Source organism: Hemiscyllium ocellatum, chromosome 23 (assembly GCF_020745735.1).
Source record: "Hemiscyllium ocellatum isolate sHemOce1 chromosome 23, sHemOce1.pat.X.cur, whole genome shotgun sequence".
Taxonomy (NCBI): domain Eukaryota; kingdom Metazoa; phylum Chordata; class Chondrichthyes; order Orectolobiformes; family Hemiscylliidae; genus Hemiscyllium; species Hemiscyllium ocellatum.
The window spans coordinates 25,056,025-25,074,277 of record NC_083423.1 but is presented as its reverse complement, the minus strand read 5'-3'; the positions used below and the strand labels follow the sequence as shown (position 1 = coordinate 25,074,277).

At 38.7% G+C, this 18,253-nt stretch overlaps 1 protein-coding gene across 5 annotated transcripts in view; it reads left to right on the top strand.

The window, feature by feature from the left end:
* The window catches only part of kmt2e (lysine (K)-specific methyltransferase 2E), a 124,982-nt gene extending 109,563 nt beyond the window's left edge, over nucleotides 1–15,419 (top strand). For 3 of the 5 annotated variants that reach the window (XM_060842798.1, XM_060842799.1, XM_060842796.1), the window contains 4 exons: nucleotides 9,762–9,850; nucleotides 10,902–11,045; nucleotides 12,463–12,563; nucleotides 12,754–15,419. In XM_060842798.1, coding sequence (XP_060698781.1) covers nucleotides 9,762–9,850; nucleotides 10,902–11,045; nucleotides 12,463–12,563; nucleotides 12,754–14,586 — 2,167 coding nt within the window. In that variant the 3' untranslated portion in view covers nucleotides 14,587–15,419. The remainder of the gene's footprint in view (nucleotides 1–9,761; nucleotides 9,851–10,901; nucleotides 11,046–12,462; nucleotides 12,564–12,753) is intronic. The other 2 variants (XM_060842797.1, XM_060842800.1) reach the window with 2 other exon arrangements.
* The last annotated feature ends 2,834 nt before the right edge of the window (nucleotides 15,420–18,253 follow it).

Here is an 18,253-nt window from a genome sequence, read left to right as displayed (position 1 = left end):
TAAATCCCATCGGGCCCAGGGGACTTGTCTCCTTTCACTCCTTCTAGAATTGATAACACTCGTGTAACTAACTTCGATCCTTTTTAGTCTAATGCCTCGTACCTCATTCTTCTCCTCTACAATTTTCTCCTTTTCCTGATTGAACACCGAAGAGAAATGTTCATTTAGCACCTCTCCGATCTCTACAGGGTCCACATTCAACTTCCCACTCTGTCTTTGACTGGCTGTATTTCAACCCTAATCATCCTTTTATTCTTCACATACCTATAGAAAGCTTTAGGGTTCTCCTTTATTCTATTTGCTAAAGACTGCTCGTGTCCTCTCTTTGCTCTTTTTAACCCTCTCTTGAAATCCTTCCTAGCTGATCTGTAACCCTCCATCGCCTGTTCTGTACCAGCTTGCCTCATCAACAAACAAGCCTCCTCCATTCTTCTTAACAAGAGATGCAATTTCTGTAGTAAACCGCGGCTCCCTTACCTTATCACTTCTTCCCTGCCTGACAAGGACATACTATCAAGAACATGCAATATCTGTTCCTTAAACCAGCTCCACATTTCGATTGTCTGCATCCCCTGCATTACGCTACCCCATTCTATGCATCCTAATTCTTGCCTAATCGCATTATAATTGCCCTTGCTCCTTCGATAACTCTAGACCTGTGGCATGTACCTATCGCTTTCCATCGCTAAACTAAAGGTAACTGAATTATGGTCACACTCTCCAAAGTGTTCACCTACAACTAAATCAAACATCTTGTTGAACACCTTACTGAAGTCCATACACACCACGTCCACCATTCTGCCCTCATCAGCCCTCTTCGTTACTACTTCTGAAGACTCAATCAGGTTGATTATCCCTAATCAGTCCTTGCCTTTCCAAATGCATGTAAAGCCTGTCCCTCAGAATTCCATCCAACAACTTGCCCACTACCGATGTCAGTCTGTAGTTCCCTGGCTTTTCTTTACCATCTTTCTTCAATAGTGGCACCATTTTAGCCAATCTCCAGTCTTCTGGCATCTCACCTATGACTTTTGATGATACAGATATCTGAGTCAGGACCACTTCCCGAGCCTCCCACAGAGTTCTAGGGTACACCTGATTAGGTCTCAGGGATTTATCCACTTCTTTCGTTTTGAGATATCCAGAACCACCACTTCTGTAATAAGGACATTTTTCAAGATGTCGCCATCTAATTCCCCACATTCTATATCTACTATGTTCTTCTCCACAGTAAACACTGATACAAAATACTCATTTAGTATCTTCCCCCATCTCCTGTCATTCCACACATAGGATGCCTTGCTGATCTTTGAGGAGCCATATTTTCTCCCTAGTTACCCTTTTGTCCTTAATATATTTATCTAATCTATTTGGATTCTCGTGATTTGGAGATGTCGGTGTTGGTCTGGGGTGTACGAAGTTAAAAATCACAAAGCAGCAGGTTATAGTCCCAACAGGGAGAAAGAGAGGAGTGCAGATGCTGGAGATCAGAGTCAAGATTAGAGTGATGCTGGAAAAGCACAGCAGATCAGGCAGGATCCGATGAGCAGGAAAATCGACGTTTCAAGCAGAAGCCGTTCATCAGGAATGAGCCCTCATTTCCCTCGATTTTCCTACTCCTCTGATCCTGCCTGACCTGCTGTGCTTTTCCAGCATCACTCTAATCTTGACTGTAGTCGCAACAGATTTATTTTGAAGTGCTTCAAAAGGACTATAACCTGGTGTTGTGATTTTTAAATTTGGATTTTCCTTAACCCTATTTGCTAAAGTTATCTCATGTCCCCTTTTTACCCTCCTGATTTCCCTTCTGTACCTTCTGTAGTAGGTGCATCCACGTACTGAATCAGAAAATGTTCTTGTGCATACTTAACAAATACCTCTCCATCTAAAACCTTAACACTATTGCATTGCCTGTCTTTGTTTGGAAAGTTAAAATCCCCTACCTTAATAACCCTATTATTAGAGTCATAGAAATGTACAGCACGAAAACAGGCGCTTCAGTCTAACTCGTCCATGCCGACCAGATATCCTAAATTAATATAGTGCCATTTGCTAGCGTTTGGCCTGTATCCCTGTAAATCCTTTCTATTCATATACCCATCCAGATGCCTTTTAAATGTAACTGTACCTGCATCCACCACTTCCTCTGGCAGTTCATTCCATACCATGCACCATGCTGTGTGTGAAAATGTTGCCCCTTAGGTCTGTTTTAAATCTTTCCCTCTCACCTTAAACCTATGCGCTCTAGTTTTGGACTCCCCTACCCTGAGGAAAAGATCTTGACTATTTACCCTATCCATGCTATCAATGATACAAATATCTCAGCAAGGTCCAGGGAGATGGTGAATACCGGCTCCTGATTTCACTAACAGCGAGGACCATGTAGCTACTACATTACCATCCCCTCAGACCTCCTGCTCACTGAGGCTGAATGGTCAATCTTCAGCAAAGGGCTAATTTTCATTCAGTTTCACCCAGACATAAACAAATTCTGCACATGTCATGACGTTAAGCTCTTTTTCCTATTTGTTTTACCTTTTTCTTTACCTTTAACCTCTTCTCCCACCTCCAGCAAAGTCCATCCTCCGGGCCACCTATCCTCCCTCAACTCCTTCATCTCAAACTGCTGCCTCTCCATCCCTCTCAATTACTCCTATCTCTTCCCATCAGAAAGTGTAGCCCTCCACTTCCTTCGCTCCAATCCCAATTTACTAAACCTGCCAATAAAGTGGAGCACAGCGGTAATATGGTGAACTGACCTCTGTACCGCTGAGGCCAGAAGCTAACTCTCTGACACCACTTCCTACCGTCCACTTGATTACGATTCTATTCTTACAGATAACTGAGATCTCCTTACAAATTTATCGCTCAATTTCCTGCTGACTATTGTGGGGCCTATAATACAATCCCAATAAGGTGATCATCCCTTTCCTGTTACTCAGTTCCACCCAAATAATTTCCCAGGGTGTATTGCCAAGTGCATCCTCCCTCAGTACAACTGTAATGCTATCCCTTATTAAAATGCTACTCCCCTTCCTGTCTTGCCTTCCTTTCTATCATTGCTTTAGCATTTGTACCCTGTCCATCCCCTGAGCCACATCTCTGTAATTGCTATGATATTCAAGTCCCATGTTCCTAACAATGTCCTGAGTTCATCTGTCTTCCCTGTTAGGCCTTTTGCATTGAAATAAATGCTGTTTAATTTTATAGTCTTACCTTTCCCACAATTCTCTGCTTTGTTCCTATCTGCCCTGACTGTTTGACTTGCTCCTTTTTCCCATCTGTACCAGTCTCCGATTGATCTCTTTCTTTACCATTTCCTTGGTCACACCCGCATCCATCTTATTAGTTTAAATCCTCCCAAGCAGCTCTAGTATAACTCCCTGCCAGCATATTAGTCCCCTCAATTTAGATGCAATCCGCCCTCCTTGCACAGGTCACTTCTACTCCAGAAGAGATTCCAATGGTCCAAAAAATGTGAACCCTTCTCCTTTGCACCAGCTCCTTAGTCATGCATTCGTTTGCTGTATCCTCCTATTCATTCCCTCACTAGCTCATAGCACCGCAAGTAGTCTGGATATTATTACCCTTGAGGACTTCCTTTTTAAGTTCCTGCCTCATTCATTTTCAATATTCTCCCTTCAGAATCTCATCCTTTTCCCTTCCTATACCAAAGGTTCCAATGTATACAATGACCTCCTGCTGGTCCACCTCCTCTTTGAGATCATTTTGCATCCTCTCTGAGATATCCTTGATCCTGGCACCAGGGAGGCAACACAGTCTGATTTTTCACTGCCAGCCACAGAAACATCTGTCTGTGCCCCTGTCACAATCGAATGCTTGGAACCTTGTATCTTTCGTTATGTTAGAGCCATTCTTGGTCCCAGAAACTTGGCTGTTCATGCTACATTCTCCTGAGAGTCCATTACCCCCTATGTTTTCTAAAACAGCATACCTATTTGAGATGGGGATAGCCACAGGACACTCCTGCACCACCTGATTCCCTCTCCTACCTTTCCTGGAGTTAACCCATCTACCTGACTGTATCTGTGGCTTTTCTCTTTTCTTAAAGCCATCCATCAGACACCCTAGCTCCTGTAAATTCCTTATTGCCGCTAACTGCCACTCCAACCGATCTACAATAGGATTCGCAACCAAAGACATTTCCTGCTCACAATCATTAGTAACATGGAAACTCTTCCTAAACTCCTACATCTGACAGGAAGAGCACATAACTCAACTCACAATTTACAGACCTAGAAAATAGCACCGACTTAGTGTTCTGAAAAAAACACTGCTGCAGGCTAACTTCATATTTATGGTTTATAGATTAGATTAGATTAGATTCCCTACAGTGTGGAAACAGGCCCTTTGGGTCCAACAAGTCCACACCGACCTGCCGAAGCGCACCCAACTAGACCCATTCCCCTACATTTACCCTTGCACCTAACACTTCAGGCAATTTAGCATGGCCAATTCACTTAACCTGCACATTTTTGGACTGTGGGAGGAAACCGGAGCACCCGGAGGAAACTCACGCAGACACCCACTCAGGTTTATATTTTTAAATTTAATTGAGACAGATTTCATCCAGAAAGAACCTACTCTACTCACTATTGTAGATTTACAGCAAGGTTGCACTCAAAAACTATGCACTTACCTGATCCTGTGCTGTGAGCTCTCCCACATAAGTTCCTCCAAGGTCAGCTATGAATTTCGTGGTTGTTAACTTTTCCTAGACGCACTCCAATGTCCAGAGATATTTGAACTCAAACAGCAAAGGCAGTAACTATGCAGATTTACTGCTAAATCAGAGAGCAATGTCAGTTTCTTACCCTGACCCTGTGGTCTTTGCCTTTGTCTGCCTTCCTCTTTTTTAAGTGCTGCTGTTTTGTTGCTTTTTTTCCCCAAAGTTCCAAAACAATGCAACAACACATAAAACAGCCACAATTTTTTCCCATCCTCCATTTTGGAATACCCAGAATCCTCAAAATAGGTATATTTTGTGCAGTCAATCATTAGTCTGTCTCGCCTTCCATGCCTTACCATTATTCTGGAGCTGATCATCCTTTCCTTTTAGTAATATTAGAATCCTTATAGAGTCTGATAAACTATGCAATATGTAGATGAACTTGTCGAGCAATCATTGGAAATAACTGAAGTGTAAGATTGCACATTTCAAAGCTGTTATGGTAATAATCTAAAATAAATCAAAATTACTTAACAGGCGACTAATACTCAGAGCTAAAATTAAGGAGCTTTCATGTTAACTAAGATCTTACAACTCCTTTTGTGGTACCTGGTTATTGCAGCAGATGCTGCCATTTTTGCAGTACATCGAACAGATGCAAAAACAAGTCCATTACTTTTGGCTTACTTAAAACCTCACTCCTCTCAGCCCAAGTCTTTGAGATCAAACTTCCACCAGCAAAGTTCACCTCGGTGATTCTTTAAATTTCCAAAAGTACTGTCTGTTCTGTTCTATTCCTTCCTTTTTAAGCAGAAAACTCTTATCATATCTTTTCAATTACAGCATCTCATCCAGAAAGTAATTGTCTGTATGTCCTGCTTTCTGTTTCACACTTACATATAGAGCAGCTGTCCATTTGATGTGAGTTGCTGTGGAGAAGTGTGAAAATTTAATAGGTTTCCTCCTGGGGAAGTTATGAATGTAATGTATTTTGATTTTCAGAAGTCATTTGATAAGGTACCATCGAGTCATACAGCATGGAAACAGACACTTCGGTCCAACCAGTACATGCCAAACATAATCCCCGACTAAACTAGTTCAGCCTGCCTGCTCCTTACCCATATCCCTCCAAACCTTTCCTATTTATGTACTTAACCAAATGTCTTTTAAAAGTTGCAATTGTAACCACATCCACCACTTCCTCAGGAAGTTCATTCCACCTGCAAATCACCTTCTGTGTAAAAAAAAAACTCCTCATGTCTTTTTAATATCTTTCTCCTCTCACCTTAAAAATGTGTCCCCTCATCTTGAAGTCCCCATCCCAGGAAAAAGACAATGGCCATTAACCATATCTATACCCCTCATTATTTTATAAACTTCTATATGTTTGACTCTCAACCTCCAGTGAAAAGAGTCGCAGCCTATTACACAGGCTATTTAATAAGACAGAAGCCCATGATGTTCCAGATAGTCAATCCTGTATCCATGCTGATGAAATAACTAATAGAAGACAGAGAATTGGATTAAGGAGAGCATTTTCAGATGGCAGCATGTAATTGTTGGAGTGCCACAGTGATCAATACTGGAGACAGTTATTTTAGATTCATAGAATCCCTACAGTGCAGAAAGAGGCCATTTAGTCCATCAAATCTGCTTCAGCCCTCCAAACAGCATCCCAACCAGATCCACATCCTCGCCCTATCCCTGTAACCCTGCATGGGTTTTTTTACCATGGCTAACCCACCTAACCAACACATCTTTGGACTATGGGAGGAAATTCATGCCGACACTGGGAGAATGTGCAAACTCCACACAGACGTCAACTAAGGCTGGAATTGAACATGGATCCCTGGCGCTCTGAGGCTGCAGTGTTGATCACTGCGTCACTGTGATGCCCATATTGTGCCACCGCTCCATCCATGTATAACTTACAATATTAATGACTTGCTTGAGGAAATTGAATGTTCTAGAGCCAAATTTTTAAATAACACAAACATGGATGGGAAGATAAGTGGTAAGGATAACAGTCTGCAGAGGGATTAACAGACAAATCAACTAAGTGGGCCAAGATGGAATATAATGTTGGGAAATGTGAACCTTGCACTTTGGAATAGAAAAGCTGATTTTTTTTTAAAATGGATATATGCAGAAAGCTACAGAACAAAATGTAGGAGTTTTTGTGCATGAATGCCAACAGGTTAGTATCTCAGTTCACTGGATAATAAGGAAAGCAAATGGAATGTTGATCTTTATTTCAAAGAGAATGGAGTACTAACGTAGGGAGGATTTGCTAAAACTATGCAAGGTACTAGTTAGACTGTAGTTGGAAGACTGAAAACAGTTCTGGACCTCTTATTTTGAGGAAAGATATACTGGCATCGGAGGCAGTCCAGTGAAGGTTCACTAGGCTGACAGCTATGATGGGGCTCTCTTAGGAGAAGTTGTTGAGTAGGTTGGGCCTTGTTTTTTTTTAAGAAAGCTCTGTTTCACCATCACTTGTAGAATTCTGTTCCACAGTTCTGTTGTGCTTTTTTTTAATTTCATAGTTTTATTTCTGATTCCTTAAATGGTGTGTATCTCTAATCCTTACCAAACATTCCCTTATTCTCTTGCAATAAATCATATCCTAAGAAAACTCATCTTTCTGCATAATTTAGCCCTCATTAATTCAGAAATGAGTTTGTCTTCCTCTGGATTCACTCTATTGTTCTGTAAATTCCTTTGTGATACAAAGAGTAAACATGAATGTAGTAAGACAACATACAACCTAGAAGTCACATTGGACTCCATGTTAACTCTATTTCCCATCACAAATGCTGCTAGATCTGTTGAGTTTTTCCAGCATTTTCATTTTTACTTTGGATTTCCAGCATCAACCATGTTATTTTGTTACACTTTCAGCATCACAGTCTTAGATTTATTCGATATGCTTTTAGCGAAATGTCCCAAGTTTTCATATGCTTTCGTTGACTCCTATGAAAACTTGACTCAATGATTTTCATGATTTATCCATTAAAATCTGGAAATCCTTTACCTTCTGTCTTATTTCATGCATGTTTTTGAGGTTCTTATGAATTTGCCGTTTCTTGCAGATCTGTGCTACCTCTATGCCTGTTGTCAAGCTCATTCATTTCCTCTTGAATCATTGGTACTATACATATTTTAATCTTATTCAAAATGTAGGATTATTAGCCTATATTCTGTCCTCTAAGCCACGTAAATTATGAACAGTAGCTTTTCCAGCACTAATCTCTTGAATTCTAATGTGACATGACCCCACTCTGTCTTTATCTTTGAGTAGCACATTGACTCAGCCTTATTGTAAATCAGTTTGTTAGATTGAAATGATTAGAACTTAACTGCCATAGCAAAACTTAATACAAATCATTTAACTGCTGTAGAAAGGAGACTAAATGAGCAGATGAGAGTACAGAAAAATATGCTAAGAGACTGAGATGTGATCGATCAAGTGGAAGAAGCCTCATGTGGAATATCACCACCAATACAGAGTAATTAAGCCAAGTGTGTCTTTGCTGTCTAATCTATGTAATTCTAGAACAGAGGAAGTTGTTTGGGAATATTGTGCAAAACATTAAGCTGTTCAAGAGATGATGACGTTTTCATAGTAAAATCTGGAAACTTTTCTACACGGCTGAAACATGAAACATTTGAAATATGGTCAGAATGAACTTGATTGATAGCTGAACATTTTGTTGATACAGACTTCTGCATAACAGTGCTTTATGTGCCTGAGTGTGCACAACTTGAGTTTGGGTACTGTAATCAGTAGTTTGTACAAAGCTTGTACAGCATTCATGGTTCCAACTCCAGTGGCAATCTGTAATGAATCATTTCAATCATTGCTTTTCTCCTTTGGGTTTCTGCTGACAATCATTTGTATGTTGACAGATGCAAAATCTGCCATTAATCAATGCAACTGCACCATTTGAAAATATAATTTATAAAATGTTTCATAAGACATTTTATGATATGTTTGGATGTATCACTGTAAATGGATCTATTGCAAAAAAACTTTCAATCACTGTGTCAGTACAGCATCTCCAAATAACTGGATTTTAAATTACCAAAAAAAATTCTCCTAACCATATGGTAAATACATTGAGGAATACTGGATGGTTTCTTGATGAGCTTTTTAAAAAAAAACACACACCTTTTAGTGCCTGCATGTCTTCTAACAAGTGCCATTAATTGAAATTGTCAGTGATTATTAATTCAGTTGGGGGCCATGACCAGTTTTGTGAACAAGGCCAGTTCCAGTTTGATATCTTTTTAAACCAGCATAGAAGTTTCCAGAAACTAGATTTGTAATCAGTCTTAATTATGCCCCCAGTGAAAAGCAAACTATTGGAAACTACCTATTCTGAGAATGTCTGGATTAGAATACATGTTAAGTTTACATCATTGAGGAAGGTCACTGGCAGCATATAACATATTTTACCCTTTACCACTAAATTCATTACTTTGGCCCTCCAACACCAACATTCGGAGCCTGCTGAGCCTTGCTTAGCACTTGTCACTTGAATTGGAATAAACTGTATGCAATTTGTAGGCTGCCAATCTCTGCATTTGCCAATAGGAGGAGTGAATATCATATATGTTGTACTCTGGAGTATAACATCACATCATTGATCCAATAGTGGTGCATCCTTATTTGAATGACTTTGGAAGTTGAGCAAGGGGTACAAAATACGAGACAGTGGTAAGATCGTTTGATTAAATGATTGAAATTGTTTTGAGAAATATTGAGAGAAAGAACTTGACATCGACAAAAATATTCAAAGCACCAAAATCACTGAAGTGTTCTCTGCTATAACGATTGATTATATTGCAATGCATTTCATTTAGAATATTACTCAAAATTTGTTTCCCTTATTGAGTTGATTAAAAATCTACCAAAGTACTGAAGGAAACATATTGAAGGAAATTGTAATTATTTTTGTTTTGAAGTGTCAAATATTGTTATCTTGACATTTTCCTTTAGAAATGATAGCTATGTGACACAAAGTCCTTGATGTCTTCCTGTATTTTAATTATGTATCTCTATGTGAAGGACTGCCTCAACCTCTGTAGAGAAAGTAAGAGAAAGGAGCTATCAAAGAGCTTTACTTTTGAGTGATCATAGAAAAGAGAAAGAAGGTGGTAAGTTATATTATCTCTTTTTAGTTTGGACTGTGTTTATAATATGTATGTATGTATACACACGTGTTCTCATGTCAAATAGTATCTTCCAAAGGATGTGATTTTACCCTTCACTTAACAGTGTTAGAATAAACATATGGTCAATCAAATTGTTACACAATTTCCCACTGTTAATTTGACAGAATGTTACAAATTTGAAATAGATTAGTAGTATTATCAGTCAGCTGAGATCAGACAGAATTTAAGACTAATTATTGAATTGACTGAATGTCACATTTTGGTTCTTCAGTGGCATTTGCTTTTGGTTGTTCAGATTTTAAATGCTTCCTGTGTAGTGTTACGGAATAGGAAAGGCCCTTTCTACGTGACCATAGAGTGCACAGTTCCTTACTTCAGTTGTGTAGCATTGAATGTTCCACAACTTGTAAGAGTAAGTTGAATGAGAATGGGGTGTTGTGCTGCACAAAGAGTTCAGAAACAGAGGTTTGGAGATGTAATATCTTCCTTCCTGTAACTGGCAACCTTCTGAAGCATGTGGCTGAACTAGGCAGAAACAAATTTAAAAGGTTGAAGGCCATGACCTTCACTGGAAGATGAATATCTCAACAATGTTTAAAAGTTGCCATGGAGCGCTCTCAATGCTACCTTGAAGCTTCAAGGTCTGTAAAGTGTGTTGTTATATTGCATGTTTTAGGTACTTCTGAGCAACTTTACAGAATCTTTTTTAAAAGCATTTACAACATGTGGTTTGCATTAACTTATGACATAGATCTGGATTTTTGTTTTGTTTATGCATTTTACATGCTTCCTATTATTGATGCAATCCAAAATAAGTCATGAATATATGGTCCATCGACATTAGTATTCATTATGTTACTGTATTCCTGATACAATGTTTGTTTAGAATGACAGGGTACTATGGTAAGTAAAAGTCAGTGACAGATTTTGTACTTAATGCCTTTCAAATTTCTTTCAAATATTTTCTGAAAATTATTTATTAAAATAAAGCCTGTCATTTCTAATACTTTGTTATTGGGACTTCCATCTGTAGGAATGATTTCACCCACCCATAGCCCAACATCACCTCATTGGCCACAGTGTCATCTCCAAACTCCATCTTCATCCCACTGTTCAAAACCCATTCCACGTCTTCAGCTGAAGATCCCAGCTAACTCTCCTAGTGAACCTAACCTAGGTCAGTAGAGAAGACATCCCATAATCATTCCACCTTTTTTGTGATCTGTAACTATTGTGAAACCATATTATCTAATGTCATTACTGGAATGGAGTCCCTTATTGTTCCTCCATATTATTTGCACTAATCATTTGACTGTTGAAATGAACACAAGTTGAGAAGTAAACTGGTTCCATACATGAAATGTAAATTCCTTTTAAAATTATACGCCTTTGTACCTCTAAGTATTGTATTGTCAAAATGTACATAATCTGCAATAAAATGTGCACCTTGTGCTTGTAATTTTTTCTTGTATTCTGAAATTTATATTACTACATTTGCTTCAGAACAGCTTGTAGGTGTGTGGATTTTGTAGGACAAATATTTAATAGTTTATACAATTCTGCTGGTATAAATTTAAAGGAATACTCCACTGTAAGGATGCATAGTGGTCTTATAAAGTCAAAGAAAAGATATGGAATGAAAGAGTTATTTGCCCTTCAAGTCTGCTCATTCCACCAAGCAATGTACAAGTTAAACATCATGCATCTTCCCCAGTTTATGTCTTACCTCCTGAGGAGGTGTCTGAACACAAGAAGAGAACTGTGAAACCTGTGCCCATCTTCTAAAGGTAAATGATCAAAACATTTGGATATCTGTCTTAACTTTGCAGTCTCCATAGATCATCTTGAGGCTTTATCATGAATCCTAGTAGAAAATATTTATTAATATTCCTGAGGAATATTGAAAATGAGTGACTAAGCCCTGAGGTATCTCACATCAAATTATCGAGCCCATCCAGGACTGAGAAATTTTGCAAAAGTCATGATGATCTATGGGAAGAGTCTGACTCAACCTGAAATTATTAAACATACTTCTTTAAGGAATATTCTGGTATAATATATTTTGATTGTAGAGTATTCCTTTAAAAACACTGGCCAAAACATTAATTAGTTATGACTGTCAAAATGTCCACAGTTTTACATAATCAGAAGGCTATATTGTAGTACACAGGAATTCTGTTTACTCTGATTGTTTTGCCAGAATCTCATAATTACATAGAAGTTATTAAAAATAAGTTGTGCTAAAAGCCCCAACTTTATGGATCTGTGTTTAGTCAATGTTTTTTTTCAAAAGAATAAGAAAACGTTGGAGAAGTGCTAATTTGGCCATAGCTTTGTACATATTATCTTTTCCCAAGGTTTACTGACATTAATATGTACTTCAGTCATAAATACGGCATATTGGAGAGAACACATTTTAATTATATTACATCGCATTATATAATGTTTTAGTGTTTACCATATATTTATTCTAGTAATTGCAAGATTTTGAAGAGGAAATGGCTGATTTTAAATTTTCAAAATTAAGTGTACAATTTTAACGCTGTCTGTATGTTCTAATGATACATTAATTAATTATCTTTCTGCTTCTGTAGAAATTTCAGATACAGAAAACACAGAACAAGTTCCTGAAAAGGAGTGTCCATCTCCAGTGAGTTCACAAAAGCATAATGTAAGCCCATCAAAATTAAATAAGGTAATCTTCCATTGCTTTAAAGTATATTGCGTTATGAATACTGACGTTTTGTATTGAAGGTTTTTTCTACAAGTTATTGTGTTATGGCTTGGTATTGTTAATGGTTATTGACAGACATGAAATATTATTTTTTCTGCATTCAACTTAAATGATTTGTTAAAGCTCAAACTTTTTTCTTTTAAATTAACAGCCAGCACAAATGCCTTCTCCACCATCATCCCAATCCCAGGTAAAGTTGCAGGTGAAATCTCAAAACCTGCTACAATCTCATCCTCCCCAATTAGAAAATACAAGTAATACAACAGAGACTTCTAATCAAAATCAAGCTAAGTCTGAGACACAGCAGAAGCTACATTTTCAGTTTGATTCCCAACCAATATCAAAAATTAATGTTAATGGCCAGTCTGGAAATCCACATTATTTAAAATATCCATGTCCATCACAGTCTCAGAGTTTAATAAAACCATCAAATTGTCAACCAACTCAGCATCCATTGAATACTCAGTGTCCTGTGCTCCCACAACATGCTGAGCATCCTCTAAAATCATCAGCTCCTCACACGTCTGGACAGGCCAGCTATCTTCCATCAAGTTCTCAACCACAGCCTCAAATACACTTACATTCGCCAAAGTCTCAGTCGCAGCAACTGGGATCACCGTACAGGACAATTCATTCACAATCGCCTCAAGTAGGAACAGTGCAGGCAGCATCACACAGGGGATCTTTTTTAACCCCTGTCACTGTGGGACAAGTGTACTATCAGACAGCACAGCCTGGGAGTTTAGCACAACAGCAGCAGACAAGTGCAGCATTTTATCCTTCATTGGCAGCACCGTCAAGTCATCAATCTAGTTTGAGTCAGTTCAACCAGCAACATTCAAGCAGTAGTGTGCCCCCGCCACCACCGCCGCCACCACCTCCACCACCACCACCTGCCTACTATCAAAACCAGCAGCCTTCTGGGAACTTTCAAAGTTTCAATCAGCCACGAACAAATGTTTCCCAACAGGGAACATTCTCTCCTGCAGCAAGTCCAACACAGAACTTGCCTGGAACGTGTTTGCTTCAACCTTCTCCTGGATCCATTTTACACCAAGGTCCCCCAAAGTCTCCAAGTTCTGCTTTATTGCACGCTTCAGGATCACTACCAGCTGCAACTGCCTCTGCTCATCATGCACCTTCTACAGGGCAGTATCTGACACCTCCGAGTTCTGGCCTACATCACTCTTCCTCAGCATCTGCAACGCAACCACCGCCGCCACCTCCGGTCTCTCAGTCATCCGGATCAGGACAACACCTTGTGGCTCTTCCAGGCCCACATCACCCTCCAACTCAAGGACAGGGCCCACATCAGTCATCATTGTCACATGTAACTAGTCCAGTTCATCCAATACCGCCAACCCAGGGGACACTACTACATGGTCAGACTTCAGGACATCATCCTCCACCACCTCCACCACCACCACCACCTGGGCCAGCACCTGTTCATCCTCCTCCACCTTCTGCAGCAGGACTTCAGTCTCTTTCAGCCTCTGGAACTACAACATCACATCACAATCCACTTAATTCAGCACATCCTCCTCCACCGCCACCACCTCCACCACCGCCGCCACCACCTCCACCAGCTCCAGTTCTTGGGTCAGGACATCATGTTGCTCCAGGACAAGGGTCGCATCTTCCAGCTCCTCAAGGATCGCACCATCTTCCTTCAGGGGCCCATCAGTCTTTGAGTCACCACCCCTCTCATCATGCTGCTCTGGGATCTCAGCTTCCACCTGCAGGATCAGGATCTCATCATTCACTGCCAAGACAAGGCTCTCACCATCAGACTCAAGGAGCAAATAGTATTGCATCACTCGCAAGCCCAGGATTCCATCCACCATCCCCCAAAGTGGTACCTCTTCCACATACAGGTCAGGGACTTAAACAAATGCCGGCATTACCCCCACAAATTTCTGTTCCCAGACCACAGTTGCCACCATCTTTCCAGCAAAACAATTTTCACAGCTCAGGATGGCATTAAAATGGGGCTGTGCTGACCCATTTTGAACATTATTCTGTAAAATAAGATGTAAATATTTTATGTAATGTATCTTTTAAAGATACTACTTAAGACTTGTAAGTCAGACATTGTAATAAACTTGTCACCAGTGCTCATCTTTATTTGTCTTTCACACAACTGTTTTTGATTCTTAAGAGACGTTTTACTCCTGTTGGAGCTGTATATATCTGTTTGTGAAGCCAGTGGGAAGAAAAACATTTTTCAAATTTTATTTTGTAAGTAGACATTCCAGCCATCCTAACTGACGTTGTAGTGCACAGGTTGGCTCAAAATTGTAATTTAGTAATTTTATTGTTGCATTTAAAAATGCATTTATTGAATGTTTTGTATAAATTTTTTATTCAAATATGTTAAACATAACTGCACTTCTAAGGAGTGTTGGCACTCATGCAATTTACTTTCACTTTCTGTTCAATTCCCTTCCTGTAGCATCATTTTATTTTCCTTTGTATACTATTACACAATAGCAGAACAATGCAATATAGGTTTTGATGCAGTTGCGGTGTGAAACATGGTTCTTTTACATGATTGGTTATTTGTAGAAAAGTAATTTAATGTATAGATTATTTCTAATTTCTTCTGGCAGATGTTATGTAAATAATTGTGCATTTACTTTTTTTCCCTTGCTTGTAAAACCTGCCAATGCTTCTCTCCCATTTTTGAATACTGTTGTACATTCAAGTCCCTTTGCAAATATGTGTACGTTCTCTGTGAGCTTAGTATAAGAATTTTAATTTTTTCAGATACTGTCACACTGCAGCACTGGTTGGGCATTTTAATCTATGTTAATAAATCACAGTAAATTGCATTTTTTTACAAATTATAAATAGAGACTCTTAGGATTTTGTCTTGTAAAATATGTATTTGTTATTTTTTTTAAAAGTATGCTTAAACGATGTACAGTGATTATTTTGCAGGTGGACAAGGAACAAAAAGTGATTATCTTGCAAGTATAGATGAACCCAGCAACCTTAGAATGCTGCTCTAAGGTGCATGGTTAAAATTATTTTGTTTTTTCTGCAACATGCAGTTCATATTTACTGGTTTGTTATATTAGCTTGCAGTTGCTGTATTTGGTGACTCGTTCATTTTTGTTTGTTCCTTTGATTAGATTAGATTAGATTAGATTCCCTACAGTGTGGAAACAGGCCCTTTGGCCCAACAAGTCCACACCAACCCTCTGAAGATTAACCCACCCCCTTCTGACTAATGCACCTAAACACTATGGACAATTTAGCATGGCCAATTCACCTGAGCTGCTCATCTTTGGAATGTAGGAGGAAACCGGAGCATCCAGAGGAAATCCACGCAAACTCGGGGAGAATCTCATCACTTATTGAACAAAATACCCTCAAGTAATAGCTTTCATGAGAAGTGGTAGAACATTGAATCAGTGTCAAATTTCTATTAGACCAAATATCGCCATAGTTTTTTTTTGCAGCTCCTTAATGGTAAATCACATTGATAAAGTTTATGTTGCCACTGTTTTTCATTCTTTTTGAGTTTTTTTTTCTCTTTCTCACTATTTACTTTGTCTCAGTTGCTTCCTTTTTTCATTTCTCATGATTTTCCTCACTTTTTTTGTAAAGTTTCAATTAGTAAATATTTCCTGAAACTCCTTAAATGTTCTGCGAATCTACCTATACCAAATCAACTGCAGCAGTTGAAGAAGGCAGCTCACCACCTCAAGGGCAAGTAAGGGTGAGCAATAAATGCTGCTCCAGAAATCAGCACTCACTTTGCATGCATGAACTTGTAAAACCACTTATGAATTCAATCTGTATTTCTAGTGGCTTTTTGTGAATTCTTTCAACCTGCTACCATCAGTCTTTAGATTATTTACCCAATTCTAAAGCTTGGGTCTTGCTAAGCACCTCTATCTACCTTAGGCTGAAAGAAATTGCTTAAGAAAGAACTTCTATCTCTATACTGTCTTCCTTACGAAGACTGCCCAGTTCTACCACTGATTAGTATCTTCATTCTTACCATCTTTTAGTCATACCTAAAATTCACAAATTGTCCCAGCTGATGTTCACTACCTATATCACATTCTATGCCAAATCCTTTTCACGTTGTGCTTTTAAAAAATGGGATACATGTTTAAAGTAAAATACATATATGAACTTGGCTTTTCATATACTTGCAGCTGTCACCTGTTGAATTAACCACTGCTCCCAGTTATCATACCTTAATTCTATGATTCATACTCAGTGCAACAGAGGCTTCACCGAGCCTTCTGTCATATCAACTAGGAAGGCTCATGTTAAATCTTCACAAATGTGGAGATGTTTTCATATTGATTTAGTAAGTTTTTCATGTGTATACAATACACTTATGTACCAAGTGTTAGTATACTGTTTCTTTTGCAGTTTTGTTCTTGTAGCATTATTTCCAAGAGTTATTTGTTTATATATAATAATTCATGAGGCATGGATATCACTGGCATGGTCTAATTTCCCTTAAGTTAAAATGGGGGCACATAGCAAAATGGTTTGTGAAGTACTGCAGGGTCCTTTGCATAATCTGTTGCTCGTACCAACGTCATCTTTTATCGCATGCACTAATAGCTTTGAAATCTAACCGCATGAGGCCATTGTTCTGATGGTAGTGGAAGATAACCAAAGAGAAAATGTTATAATTTTACCCCTATGGAACATTTGCATTTCACTACAGATAATAAGTAATCCTGCATTATAATATTTGTTTCTTACCATACAGAAAGACCTCCAAGACTACAGTCACTCAAGTGTGAGTGCATGTGTATTGTGATGTTTTACTCTGCACACTGGGTGTATTTTTATGTTTTAAGAAAGCAAACTTACTTTTTAATTCATTCTCAGAATCTTTGCAGCTCAATCTAAACCAGTATATGTTTTACCCATCCCTTGAAAGTTGTGGTGAGCTGTCAGCATAAACCACAATAGTCCAAGCAGTATGCCATTGTTAAGAAAGGAGCTCCAGGATTTTGGCCTAAACTGATAATTCCAAGTGGAATTACAGCTAATCCCCAGCTTGCAAATGTGTTCTGCTCTTGAGTCTGTTCACAAATCAATTTATATGCAGGACAATATAAAATAGTGGTTTGCATGTCAGCTCTTTAAAACTACACCCTTGTTTGGAATCACATTCACAAGAAGAGCATTCATAAATCAGAGACCCCTTGTATAGTAGGATCATATTTGAAATTGGATGTTAAAAATGAATCAAAAATTGAATGAAAAGTATTTAAGGAAAAGGTCCAGAACTGAAAATATCTTAAAGAACTGCTTGAATTTGAAATCATTCGCAGTTGGACGTAACTTGGATTTCATTACAGGTTTGAGATATACCATAAAAATGGTTCGTAGATTTAAAAGCCTGTTAGAGGATTGCTATAATATGAAAATGTGCATCTTATTTATTTGGAGTTCATTGATTATTATAGAACATGTTTGCTCCTAGGTCACTGAAGAGTCCCTGCAGTAATCTTAACTACTTCATCAATTACCTTCCCTTCCTCGTAAAGTCAGCAGTGGAATATTAGTTCATGATGGCACTGGACAGCAAGTGTTAGTAATTGCTCAGACCATATCAGCATTCAGGTTTAGGCTATTAAATGGCAAGTAATTCTCATAAGTGTCATTCTTAC